The 13,595-nt window shown below is 42.3% G+C and overlaps 1 protein-coding gene across 1 annotated transcript; it reads left to right on the top strand.

Annotated features, from left to right (window-relative positions):
• The first annotated feature begins 679 nt into the window (after window positions 1–679).
• On the top strand, window positions 680–11,578 carry LOC121547781 (sodium/potassium-transporting ATPase subunit beta-233). The gene is made up of 6 exons (XM_041859202.2): window positions 680–937; window positions 7,201–7,329; window positions 8,788–8,943; window positions 9,309–9,493; window positions 9,763–9,846; window positions 10,136–11,578. Exons 1-6 carry the CDS (start codon window positions 847–849, stop codon window positions 10,394–10,396), a joined length of 906 nt encoding a protein of 301 aa, XP_041715136.2. The 5' UTR covers window positions 680–846; the 3' UTR covers window positions 10,397–11,578.
• The last annotated feature ends 2,017 nt before the right edge of the window (window positions 11,579–13,595 follow it).

Below are 13,595 nucleotides of genomic sequence, written 5' to 3'. Positions count from 1 at the left end.
ACAAAGGAGCTGATCATGGACTTCAGGAGACAGCAGAGGGAGCACGCCCCCATCCACATCAACAGGGCCACAGTGGAGAGGGTGAAATGCTTCAAGTTCCTCGGCGTACACATCACTGACAACCTGAAATGGTCCATCCACACAGACAGTGTGGTGAAGAAGGCGCAACAGCGCCTCTTCAACCTCAGGTTGCAGCTAAACCAAAAATGTGAGTTCCCACAACTTCCAAGTGAACCAAATGTGCTAGCTGGGATGGGTGTTTTTCTCCAATTACAATTGAGTTATTGAGGAATGGCCAAGTCATCTTGGCTTTATCAGATGATCATATAATTATGAATAGTAATTATGGTAGGTGTCATACTTCTGTAATTTTATACATTTTAAGTTTACCCACATTGTAAATCCCAGTTTGAGCGAATTAGGTCTCCAAATAAGGAAGACAATGGTGGCAATTTATACTGTATAGCTGGCACTGCCAATAGAGATCTGAATCTTTATTCATGTGAGTGCTCTTCTGTTGAAATCCCAGGATCGCATCCAGCAGGGAATTCTGACGTATATTACGTACAAGGGTGGAGCAAAACCCTGCTCACGCCTCTCCACAAACGATAACATTACGCAGAGAGGACGCTCGTTTGTGATTCGCGAGAGCTGGCCCTCCCTCCTAGTAGGTGGCCCAACCGGGATATATTTGTGTGCAGTGAATACGCAGAGACAAGCCGTGTACAAATCCGTCGGTTTTTGGAATTTGGTACTCCGGAGAGGGACCTATAGGCAGAGAGAAGCGAAAGGAACTGAATAAAGAAAGAGCACCACACTAAAAGGAACTGAAACACACAGTCGAAAATGTCTTCGAATAAAGACGATGGTGGATGGAAGAAGTTTATATGGGATTCGGACAAGGGGGAATTTTGTGGACGCACAGGGGGGAGTTGGTGTAAGTATGCCATTCTGATATTTATGATCATGTTAATTGGCCATTATGGCCAGGGGTTTTAATCGAAATTGTGATGGCTCTCAAATGGCGCGCCTATTGGGCAGTATGGAGCGAGCTCGGAGTCTTCATTTCATCGTGGTGCATAGCACCTGTTTGATTTGACTTTGCAGCAATGTGTGCTACAATGGTACGGTGTCAGAGTCTATATCATTGCCCGTCGCCACTTGTTCATGGCTCTCCATGTCTGTGTTGTGAGGAATAGCATATGGTGAACATGCGACCAGTTTTTGCTCATATTTCACTGTCACCTGTCCTTGCTAGGAACCTACTGCCTTATTCAAAGGAACAGCCTACCGACTGTTCCAAGCAAAGATGGGTTTTCATTTAAATCACACATCTTAAATCAATGTGAGAATCCAAATAGGTCGTGAAGGACAGTGGTGGGAATAGACGTAATATACATTATTAGAACATGATATTCTAAAGGTTCCAATCTTAATAGTACAGTAGGCTAGTTGATCACACCGCAGAGACGCAGCCGCCTGTGCCTGGAAGGAGACTAGAACTCCCCATCGCAGTAACATGATCTATACCTATGAGGATGGAATTACACAACATGTACATACTGTAGGGACTTAGTTTAATTTCCGATGTAAAATGACACAATCAAAGGGTTAAAAATGCATCATAGTCCAAGGTGATTCAAGGTGAAATGGCCTACTTGGAATTCTAGAGAGGACGTTCCATCTAGTGTTACTATTCGACGTGGATCCTGTGTCACTGCAATTAACAACGGAAATGGATTAACTAGACTAATTTTACTTTTCCCGTTTCCATCTGCATCCATGTCTTCCCTCGTCTCAATGTCACACAAGTAGCCTACATTTTCGGTATTTGGAGGACGACAGAGGAGAGACTTCATGTTGCAATTTTGCTTATTTTACTGACGCCCTCAAGTTGGTTGGTTGGTTTGGTCATTTACATCAACCGTGTTTTGTGTGTGCATTATCCCAAGGCCAAAACCTCTTTTGGATTTTTTCATTTAATTTATTATTATTTTTTACCCCATTTTGTCATTTTTGTTGTTGGGGGGGGGGGGGTTACAGGTACAACACAACATAATTTCATATTTAGTTCAATAAATTGAGTATGAAAAGGAAACAGATAAAAGTGACCCTCCAACCCTACAGCAGTCCCCAACCCCACCCATTCAACATGTCTCCATCCATAACACACCGTAGGTTGGTTGTGATGTCCTTATAATTCTGCCAAGGAACAGGCGACATCTTCAGTAATGCGTAATTGATTGGGAACTGCTGTCTCCTATAGGATGTGACCCTTTGACATTGTCTTATGCACCACTAGGCCTATACAGTACTATCTCTGCAGGGCTTGTGGGGGCGGCAGGGTTGGGGGTGACTTGAGGAGATTCTAATTACTGCAGTAGTACTATGGCTGGACTCGGGGCGGCAGGTAACGTAGCGGTTAAGAGCGTTCGGCCAGTAACCGAAAGGTCGCTGGTTCGAATCCCGAGCCGACTAGGTAAAAAAATCTGTCAATGTGCCCTTGAGCAGGGCACTTAACCCTAATTGCTCCTGTAAGTCACTCTGTATAAGAGCCTCTGCTAAATAACTAAAATGTACTATACCTGCAGGGGTGTTAATGGAGGGCCCAAGAGGAAGCAACAAATAAATACATTGTTTTACAAAAAATTATGTTAAAGGAAATACTGTGTACATGTAGTATATAATTTGTATTTTTCTACTGCAACCGCCAACCACAGGAGGACTCAGGAGCCCGCTCTCAATGAGTGTAGACAGCCTGTTGCTCCCTGCTGCAGCTCTGCTAATCATCAGATGGGGGGAGGTATGGGGCCCACGTGGGTAACTGGGGGGGCTCAGCCTCGATTGGGTAACTGATGTAATAAAAATAAACTGCATAATAAATACATAAATGTGACTGGTCAATTTTGAGTCAAGGGCTGGGTTCAAGCCCATAGGGGGCTCGAGGCATTTACATTTTTTTTTGTATCATACTTTTTTATCCAACCACAGGAGCCCGATCTCAATGTTCAAAATACACCAGAGAGCATAATTTAGCCACAGAAGATCAATAGTTTATTAAAAAAAAACGTGTGGATTAAGTTTTATCGCAAGCAAAGACGGGTATCTGCCAAAATAAAGGAAACTCTGACCTAAAGTGTCTTAAAAGGGTGTTGGGCCACCATGAGCTGCCAGAACAGCGTCAATGTGCCTTGGCATAGATTCTACAAGTGGACCTAAACCATGCCAGGAAAATGCACCCCACGCCGTTATATATATATATATATAAACTTGATCAGAAATACAGTGTAGACATTGTTAATGTTGTAAATGGCTATTGTACCTGGAAATGGCATATTTTTAATGGAATATCTACATAGGCGTACAGAGGCCCATTATTAGCAACCATCAGTCCTGTGTTCCAATGGCACGTTGTGTTTATCATTTTAAAAGGCTAATTGATCATTAGAAAACCCTTTTGCAATTATGTTAGCACAGCTGAAAACTGTTGTGCTGATTTAAAGAAGCATTAAAACTGACTAGTTGAGTATCTGGAGCATCAGCAATTGTGGGTTCAATTACAGGCTCAAAATGGCCAGAAACAAAACTTTATTTTCTTGCCTCACAGGTCCTGAACTGGCAGCTTCATTAAATAGTACCCGCAAAACACCAGTCTCAACGTCAACAGTGAAGAGGCAACTCCGGGATGCTGACCTTCTAGGCAGAGTTGCATAAAAAAAGCCATATATCAGACTGCCCATCTTAATCTTTTCTTTTTATTGGCCAGACTGAGCTATGGCTTTTTTTTTGCAACTCTGCCTAGAAGGTCAGCATCCCGGAGTTGCCTCTTCTCTGTTGACGTTGAGACTGGTGTTTTGCAGGTACTATTTAATGAAGCTGCCAGTTGAGGACCTGAGGCGCCTGTTTCTCAAACTAAACACTCTAATGTATTTGTCCTCTTGCTCAGTTGTGCACCGGGGCCTCCCACTCCTCTTTCTATTCTGGTTAGAGCCCGTTTGCGCTGTTCTGTGAAGGGAGTAGTACACAGCTTTGTACGAGATCTTCAGTTTCTTGGCAATTTCTCGCATGGAATAGCCTTTCTTTCTCAGAACAAGAATAGACTGACGAGTTTCAGAAGAAAGTTCTTTGTTTCTGGCCATTTTGAGCCTGTAATCGAAACCACAATTGCTGATGCTCCAGATACTCAACTAGTCTCAAGAAGGCCAGTTTTATTGCTTCTTTAATCAGCACAGCAGTTTTCAGCTGTGCTAACATAATTGCAAAAGGGTTTCCTAATGATCAATTAGCCTTTTAAAATGATAAACTTGGATTAGCAAACACAACGTGCCATTGGAACACAGGACTGATGGTTGCTGATAATGGGCCTCTGTACGCCTATGTAGCTATTCCATTCAAAATCAGCCGTTTCCAGCTACAATAGCCATTGACAACATTAACAATGTCAACACTGTATTTCTGATCAATTTGATGTTATTTTAATGGACAAAAAAATTGCTTTTCTTAAGAAAACAAGGACATTTCTAAGTGACCCCAAACATTTGAACGGTAGTGTGTGTCACTAAATAAATAAATAAATATATTTATGTATATGTGTCGTTTACTCAGGTGTTTCCTTTATTTTGGCAGTTACCGTTATGCCTACAGTCGGGGAGGGCACAGTTTGTTGTGTTGTGGCCATAGACATATAATCCATAGAAGGGTTTTGTAACCTCTTACCCTGACAATTTGACTGTTAAAGTCAAGGGTACACTAGCAATGGATGCCAGTCCTGACTTGAATGAGAACTGCTATCTATGGATTATATTTCTATGGTTGGTTGTGGCTGTTGGTTTGCCTTTTGCAGATCTCAAAATACATTTAAAAAAAGCCCTGGGGCCTATGATTTCTTAATCCTGCCCTGTGTACCTGTGCTGGTGTGATGCATATCCCAGCCTGCACATTTTGGTTCCTTGGAAGTTGTGGGAACATATGTTTTTGGTTTCCCATTGGTTCTGAGTATGAAGCAATACGTTTCCCGACCTGTAAAACTGAACGTTTTTAAAAAATGTTCTGAGAACGGAAGTGAACATTTCACATGTTCTGGGAACGTAAATTTTTAGGTTGCAGGGAGGTTCTGAGAATGTTCTACTATGGTTCCCTGAAAGTTTTCCTGGGAGGTTTTATTAACTTTCTGAGAATGGAAATTATAGGTTATTTTAAGGTAATTAAATAACGTTCTAAAAACATGTTTCAATAAGACTAACACTGCTAGCTTAGGTAACTGTTTTGAACTCCAAGCAGAGATAGGACACATGTACATTTAATTTTCTTAGGCATTAATCATTTTAAAACTCATACAAAGCTGTTAATTTTAGTCTATTTAAACAGACTCCATTTTAAAGGAAACAAGCACTCATTAAGACCAAGTGTGGCCAATTAGTGGGCGTGACCAACACACCTGAACACACTTAACAAGAGAGGTTTTATTGATGCTGAGAATAGAATGTATGTTTTTAAATAACATTCTTAGAATGTTCTTAATGTTCTGAGAACATGACTTAAAATAGAACCATGAGGAAACTTTATTTTTAAGTACTTACATTCCCACAGAAAAATGTTGTTTCTTAAAGCTGCAGTATGTGACTTTGGGCGACCTGATCAAATTCACAAATATGAGTTATAGATCTGTCATTCTCATTGAAAGCAAGTCTAGGAGGTGGTAGATCCCGTTCTTAAGTTTCATTTTTGTGTCTTTTACTTTGTTTTGTACACCAGCTTCAAACAGCTGAAAATACAATGTTTTTGGTTATGGTACAAGGATTCTCGACACTATACTTGCTTGTTTTGTCACAAACTGAAATTAGGTCGAACTATTAGAATTTTAGCAACCAGGTAATTGGGGAGTGATTTCTGCATGGTGCCCTTTTTAACGTTCTCTAAACAATTTGAGAACATAACTTTAAATAGAACCATGAGGAAATATACTGAAATTCCCACCTAAGAAACCTATGGTTCTCAGAACGTTATGTGCTAGCTGGGTAGTATCTATGTTTTGTATAAACAGCTGAGCATGCAGGACAGCCTCCATTGTTATTGGGACCTGAATGTATTAATTTATTGGCCTTATTTGAGATGTGGGCACTATTTTTAGAGCTACTGTATGATGATACTACTGTATGATCTACTGGTTACACTTCATTTTCATGCCCTCAGTGAAGAGGCAAGACAATGTCTACTACTGTTATGGGTGGATTACAATTTGGAATGGTAGCTTTGTGGTTAGGTTACCTCCTGCTCCCTCCATAGGAGACACAGGCTTCTCTGTCTGCATGCATTCTACCTGTAAAGGTATCCCTGAGCCCAGGAGTGCATCACGAATGGCACCCTTTTCCCTATATCGTGGACTTCTTTTGACCAGCGCACTACATAGGGAATAGGGTGCCATTTGGGACGTATACCAGTTATGTATAGTCTGTGTCCGGACCAGGAACCCTAATGTAGAAACCAGGTGGGCTTGGATTAGTAGTAGAGCCAGCCAATGTATTTATCTAATTTAATGCGTTTGATAGTGTTGTGATCTGTGGGGCAATGACTAGGTGGTATATTGAGGTTTGACGATAGACACGCATGAGATTGAATTGGTCCAGTTGGAATTGGAACACTGCAGAAACACTAGTCTGACAAGATGCATTTGGCAGACATGCTGTTTCTCTTTCTTAAGCTGTACCCCTCTCGTCTCACTTTGTGGTGCAAGACATCACTTGTCTATTTGATGTTAAAATGGTAAGCATTTAAGTCCCCAACGTCACAAACACTACAGTCAAAAATGAAGGTGGGCAGAGGGGATCCACAGTCTACATATCTGAGGTGTTTAGTGTACTATACACACTGGCTCTGCAGGGCTGGTTAGGGTGGCAGGGTTGGGTTGACTTACTGCAGTAATACGAACGTTGGACTTGGGACTTCATTATGGGGAATGTTAATTGTTTTTCAGAGCAGATTTAACATTCTACAGTTGTGTAATGCTGGAGTTCTGTACGTGGCTTTTGTATGACTCAATTGAATGAGTGGAAATGGAGCTTGTCAGCAACATAACAGGATCTTAATGGCATGACTGGTGTTTGTGTAAAAACAAATGTCACAATCATCTGTCCTCCCCCTCTCTTGCATGGTGATGACCCATTTTCTTTCCTCTCTCTCTCTCTCTCTCTCCTTTTACAGTTAAAATTCTAGGGTTCTACTTAGTCTTCTATGCATTTCTGGCTGGAGTATTCATCGGCACCATCCAGGCCTTGCTTCTCACCCTCAGTAACTACAAACCCACCTGGCAAGACAGAGTTGCTCCCCCAGGTAAGGTATCGCTAAACACTGAGCCACTACTGCTGCCTGGGGATAGGACAGATGGTGTCCAAACACAGTGGCTTTGTTTGAAATGGCACCTTATTCCCTACCCACTGGTCAAAAGTAGTGCAATATGTAGGGGATAGGGTGCCATTTGGGACGCAGCCAGTGTCTAACATGCATGTTTGTATGTCTCAGAGGGATGGGTTATGTCCGTCAAACATCCTCTTATTGAATTTCACACTTTAACTCCTTAAGGAAGTCCCACTGTGAGATATCAGCTGAATTGACTTTAGCACTGCAGATGGGCCAGAAAGCAGGCAGGCAGGCAGGCACGTTACCGTTTGAGGTCAGACACACAGAGGACTCTTGTCTTTCAGGTAAACGGTGGGTGTCATCCATGCATGCAGCATGTGAAACTGTTTTTGTTACTGGTTCAGTGTCTATGGCCCTGGCTCATTTAGGCTAGCTTGTACAGTAGTATGCTTTCGTCCAGTAACAAACAGGTGAAATTAGATTTTTGGCAAAGATGTAGATAAGTGCTTCTGTCAAAATGAACTCTGGTCTAGTAGTGAACTGAATAAATGAACTCTGGTCTAGTAGTGAACTGAATAAATGAACTCTGGTCTAGTAGTGAACTGAATAAATGAACTCTGGTCTAGTAGTGAACTGAATAATGGAAGTGTTATTCCAGTTACTGCAATCCTACATTTTGGTGTAGGTAGTGGGTTGGTCAAGTGTTGCCAGTGTCACAATTAATGACATGACCTTGTCAAAGACTAGTAAGCTGCATTTGAACTATGTCTAAAGCCAGTTGAATGTTGAAGTATCCCAGCCCAGTCATTTGTCTGTCCGGGTGTATATATAGCCATGGTCTGCTCAGGGAACCCCCATTAGGAGGTGAGGTGAGGAGAGGTAGCTAGGCGTTGATGTGAGTTACTTTCCACAGGCTGGGGAGGTGGTGGCTGGGGAGGTGGTGGCTGGGGAGGTGGGGGCTGGGGGGGTGGGGAGGTGGGGGCTGGGGGGCTGGGGGCTGGGATGGGCTGGTTGTAAATAAGGAAGCAGAAGAGAATAGGTGTGGATGTGTTTTGGATCTTGTCCCGTAGAGTAAAGACGGTTGTCTTTTGTTTGAAATGGGCTTTTCCCATTTACTGACCCATCTGCTAAGAACAATGACCGGGATTCACCTTCCTCTTCAAGAGTGTCTTCCAAAGTGTGGACTCTTCCATGTATGACTGCCTCACTGAAAGACTTCATTAGAAAGCAAATTACACTGACTGTACTTAACATTACTGAGTATGAAACCAGTTATCTATGTAACTGCGGTACTATTGTGTGTTAGTGTAAATAGAATGGTCACAAGTCCACTGAAACATTATAGTCCTATTATAAAAGATTGTATTGCTAATAGTACTTTCTCTACTTCTGTAACATTGAAACTGATGGTGACTGTCTCTCTGTTCTCAGGCCTATCGCACACCCCACGCTCCGACAAGTCCGAGATCGCCTTCAACTTGAATGATGTGGAGACCTACTTGGCTTACACCAAGGCCATGAGAGAGTTCCTGGTTATGTACGACGAGGACAAACAGAGGGACCAGATGAAATACGAGGATTGTGGAGGTACGTGAAGTGGGCCCTTCTTGGGCCTGGTTCCATTCCGCTCTCTACCCCCTCCCCCTAGCTCCTAGTCCTACCCCCTCCCATGACACAGTCCTAAGAGGATGGAGGCTGGTGCTCAATGTGGTGGAAGCTCTACTTAGGTGGAGGTGGTGCCATCACCTTATAGCCTTTTGCTTATTGAATCCTTTCTGGTGTTCTAACATCGACCAGATGGGATAGGAACTAAGTGGTCAGGACATGGAATGGAATTGTGTATTGGCTTCTTCAGAGAGAAGGTGTATTTTTATATGAATTAGTTGAAGCGAGCAGCTGTGCCATCCTGTGCACAGCGTTTATTTTGTGATTTCCTTCTCCTCTCACATTAGAGCAACCGGATGACTATAAGAACCGTGGCGACCTGGAGAGTGATGTGGGGATCAGGAAGGCCTGTCGCTTCCAGAGGACCTGGCTTGGGCCTTGCGCTGGCATCGAGGACAGAGACTTCGGCTTCAAGGATGGAAAACCCTGCCTGATCGTCAAGCTCAACAGGATCGTCAACTTCAGGCCAAGGGTAAATATCCTCAGGACATAACTTTCAGGCCTTATCAACCAGGACATATGAAAAGTTGACCTCTTGTACAAACCGGTCACTTTGATATTTCCAGTGGCCCCTGGTTGTTAGTTTATGCATATTTCCCCCAAAGTAGTAGTACATTATTGAATGCAAATCTACATATACTTTCTTAGGTAAAAGTGTTACTGTTTTTTAGCGTATGCTCTCCAAAGCAGATTTGTTTTGCCGCTCCTCACTCACTGTGTACCTGTCCTCCCTCCTTTCAGCCCCCCAGCTCCAATGACAGCATCCCTGAGGGAGCCCAGTCCAAGGTCCAGCCCAACGTCATGCCCATCTTCTGCACCAACAAGGTACAGTACGCCAGACGTGGAATGAGATGGAACCACATCAAATCAGAATGAATCATTCCAAAGTCGGTTGACCGTAATGTCAGTAAAGCAACATTGAAGCCTAAGGGAATGTTGACTTGAATGGGAATGTTTGTTCTAGTAATTCTAGAATTGCTTTCGAGGAATAGTCCCCATTCTGTCACTAAACCAGCTATTGTAAATGTGTTTCTGGGTAAAGGTTAGACCTCAGAATGACCAGAATAGCACCGTATTTCTCTTCTTTTGACCCTGTCACCCAATATCTTTGCAGAGAGAGGAGGACGCGGGTAAGATCGGCGAGGTGAAGTATTACGGCATTGGTGAAGGCTTCCCCCTCCAGTATTACCCCTACTACGGCAAGCTGCTTCACCCCCAGTACCTGCAGCCCCTGGTGGCCCTCCAGTTCGTCAACCTCACCATGAACACCGAGCTGCGCATCGAGTGCAGAGCCTACGGAGAGAACATCGGCTACAGCGAGAAGGACAAGTTCCAAGGGAAATTTGACGTTAAATTCACTGTCACCAACTTATGACCGCAGTTAGGTTCATAGCACTTTTTTTCTCTCCAGCCCCATCTCCCTCCTCAACCATTTCTCAAAAGTAACAAAATAATTTAGGAAAGGGAGTTGGGGTGGAAATGTTAAGTAAAAAATCACAACTAGTCTTGAACAAAACTCATAACATACGGGACAACACTTCATCTGTCTGCTTTACACTGGCTTCTCTGCTTCTGTCTAGGTTTAGAATGTAAGTCGCAGGAGGAGTAGCAATAGCATAAAGTATTTATTCTACTGTAAATGAAGAATATTCCTTGAGCCATGGGGACATGTTTCATTTATGACTGTAAATTGTAATTCCACTACTGATGTGTAGCGAGCCGTGTTTTGTCCCTCCTCCGTATTGCTGCCTTGTGTGGTTTCTATACATATTTTTGGAGTGTACAGTGCAGTAGTCGCATACATTGGTCCTTTCCAAGCCATGTTGTAACCTGTTTACTTATGTGAGCAAGCTTTAGCAGTCCAAGATGTGTATATACTATATATGAATACTTAATAATTGAAAAATATTGACACGGTACGCTCTGATCTCTTCTGGTCCGTGTGAGAAAAAAGGTTGCACTCCAGGGAACTAGACCTACTCTTTCCTTCTTTTTGCCTTTATGTCTGATTGATTGTGGGAGAAATATTTTTACATCTTTTACTTTTAGAATCACTTTAAATGTGGGATAAGGGTTTTATTACGCTATTGTTTCAGACTTTTATTTTGTTCTATTTGATCTCACTCTTTAATGTCGAGTTGTCTCCGGGTTGTTAGACTACTTTTGCCTTTTGTAGGGCAACGGTGCTAACTCTGCTTTTTAAAGATGATTGTTTCGCTGAATTACGTCGCGTCATCTCACAACGTGGTGTAACTTTCTGATGAATGTTTTAGCCATTTTACATGGTGGAAGTAGGAGTTTTATATTTATGCGATTGTACATTTTTTTTTCTGCAGAAAAGTGTAATGTATAAATACAATACCAAAGTCACTGGTCCAAGTTGAGGAGAATCTTATCAGAAGCAGCACTGTACCCCGTGTTTTAGGATTTCTCGTCGATGTTAAGTGCTAAAAGTCAATGTCTAACATCAGTCACGTTACTATCAGGAGTTCTCATCCGCTCTTGTCATTTATTTAATCCCAGTACGAAAAAAAACTGAAATAAAATGATAACACAACTTTCTTTCTTTATTCCAGTTTCTCTCAAACAAAACCAATACCCCGCTGTAAGGACACACTGCACCAGTCTAAAGTGGCGTCCTCTTCTTTTCTCATTTTCTTTCAATATGCACAGATCTGAAAGAAAAGGACAGGACAGGTTCTACTATATTGCTGTGACCTTCCCTGTCATTTCAGATCAGTGACGATGGAAATAGAACTGCATCACACCGTTGATGTAGTCCTACCCTAGTCTGGGGTTTTTCAGTGACACACCACCTTACCTACTGGTATCTAGTGTTAGGTGAATAGTGAGGCTTGGCAAAGAGTTAAGGGTTGTTTATTTATGCATTTTGAACCCTGCAAAAGACACGTACGTTACATTTGAAGTGCCTATAATTAAAAGGAGACCATCTCCTATCTTCATCCAAACGGACTCCTTATCAACTCTAACCAGATGCTGACAGAGCAGGGGGAAATAAGTGCTGCAAAACCAGCTCCCCTCGGTGTCTGCCCTTCCTCTGTTTTCCTACAACTAATGACTTCCAGAACTAATGACCGTCAAGGTCAACTCGTGCATTTCAAAATATTTGATTTGACCTGTTTGTTTTTTGCAACGACATGACACAATAGAGAAACCGCTTGTGGAATTATAATTTTTAGGTACATTGTCGGCTTGGAAAAGAAACTACAAACCACCTAGAAATCAAGGATGTTACAGAGAGCTGTCAATGCTAACATGTTAAGTAAGGGACGTTAGATGGTTTTTAGCTACTAGTCTGTTGCCATGGTTACCACAGCTCATCTCCTGAGAGACTACTGCCATGGTTACCACAGCTCAGCTAGCCTCCAGGCTTATGACACATCACCTGGGTGACTGACTAACACCATGTTGCTCATTCTGTGTATGTGGAAAGGACTAGCCCTTGATCATGACTCTCAGGTCCATTACATTACACATAAGAGTCATTGGACGAAGGTGTCTTATGTATGGGGGAGTTTTGTTAAGAGCCCCAATGCTTGGTCTGAACATTAATAGCGTGCATCACTTGTGGTATGGGTTTGGAAGCATAAGGACCTTATTTGTCATATCAGCAATAAATAATTTTCTATAAACAAAAGGTTAAATTGATACACACCTTTATAGGGTTAGGATTAGCGTTCCCACACGGCCTTATCGCCATGTTACAGCACGTGTTTACAGAAGACAGACGGAAGACGGGACCACCTGGGCTAATTAGCTATCTAGCATGCTCCGAACACCTGTGTGAAATGGAAGAAGGCCGCGTAGAAACGTGTTGTCACTGAAATATACTGTTGGCTGCAACTGTGATAAAGCCTTTTAAAACAGTGTACAGCACAGGAGGTTGGTAGCACCTTCCGGAGACATTTGAAACCCCACCTCTTTAAGGAATACCTGGGATAGGATAAAGTAATCCTTCTACCCCCCTTACTCCACCCCCCCAAAAAAAAACAAACATTGTTTTTTTTGTTTTTTTATTTCACCTTTATTTAACCAGGTAAACCAGTTGAGAACAAGTTCTCATTTACAACTGCGACCTGGCCAAGATAAAGCAAAGCAGTGCGATAAAAACAACAACACAGAGTTACATATGGGGTAAAACAAAACAAAGTCAAAAATACAACAGAAATACATATAATATACAGTGTGCAAATTTAGCAAGTTATGGAGGTAAGGCAATAAAATAGGCTATAGTGCAAAATAATTACAATTAGTATTAACACTGGAATGATAGATGTGCAAGAGATGATGTGCAAATAGAGATACTGGGGTACAAATGAGCAAAATAAATAACAATATAGGGATGAGGTAGTTGGGCGGGCTAATTTCAGATGGGCTGTGTACAGGTGCAGTGATCGGTAAGGTGCTCTGACAACTGATGCTTAAAGTTAGTGAGGGAGATAAGTGTCTCCAGCTTCAGAGATTTTTGCAATTTGTTCCAGTCATTGGCAGCAGAGAACTGGAAGGAATTGCGGCCAAAGGAGGTGTTGGCTTTGGGGATGACCAGTGAGATA

Source organism: Coregonus clupeaformis, unplaced genomic scaffold (genome assembly GCF_020615455.1).
Source record: "Coregonus clupeaformis isolate EN_2021a unplaced genomic scaffold, ASM2061545v1 scaf1265, whole genome shotgun sequence".
In the NCBI taxonomy this organism is placed as follows: Eukaryota; Metazoa; Chordata; class Actinopteri; order Salmoniformes; family Salmonidae; genus Coregonus; species Coregonus clupeaformis.
This window is presented reverse-complemented; position numbering and strand designations above follow the sequence as displayed.

Bases quoted from the DNA above. Each gene is read 5' to 3' on its own strand.
- LOC121547781 (XM_041859202.2), top strand. From the start codon at position 847: ATGTCTTCGAATAAAGACGATGGTGGATGGAAGAAGTTTATATGGGAT. The intron at 938-7,200 runs GTAAGTATGCCA...CTCCTTTTACAG, and splicing joins ACGCACAGGGGGGAGTTGGT to TTAAAATTCTAGGGTTCTAC. The intron at 8,944-9,308 runs GTACGTGAAGTG...CTCTCACATTAG, and splicing joins GAAATACGAGGATTGTGGAG to AGCAACCGGATGACTATAAG.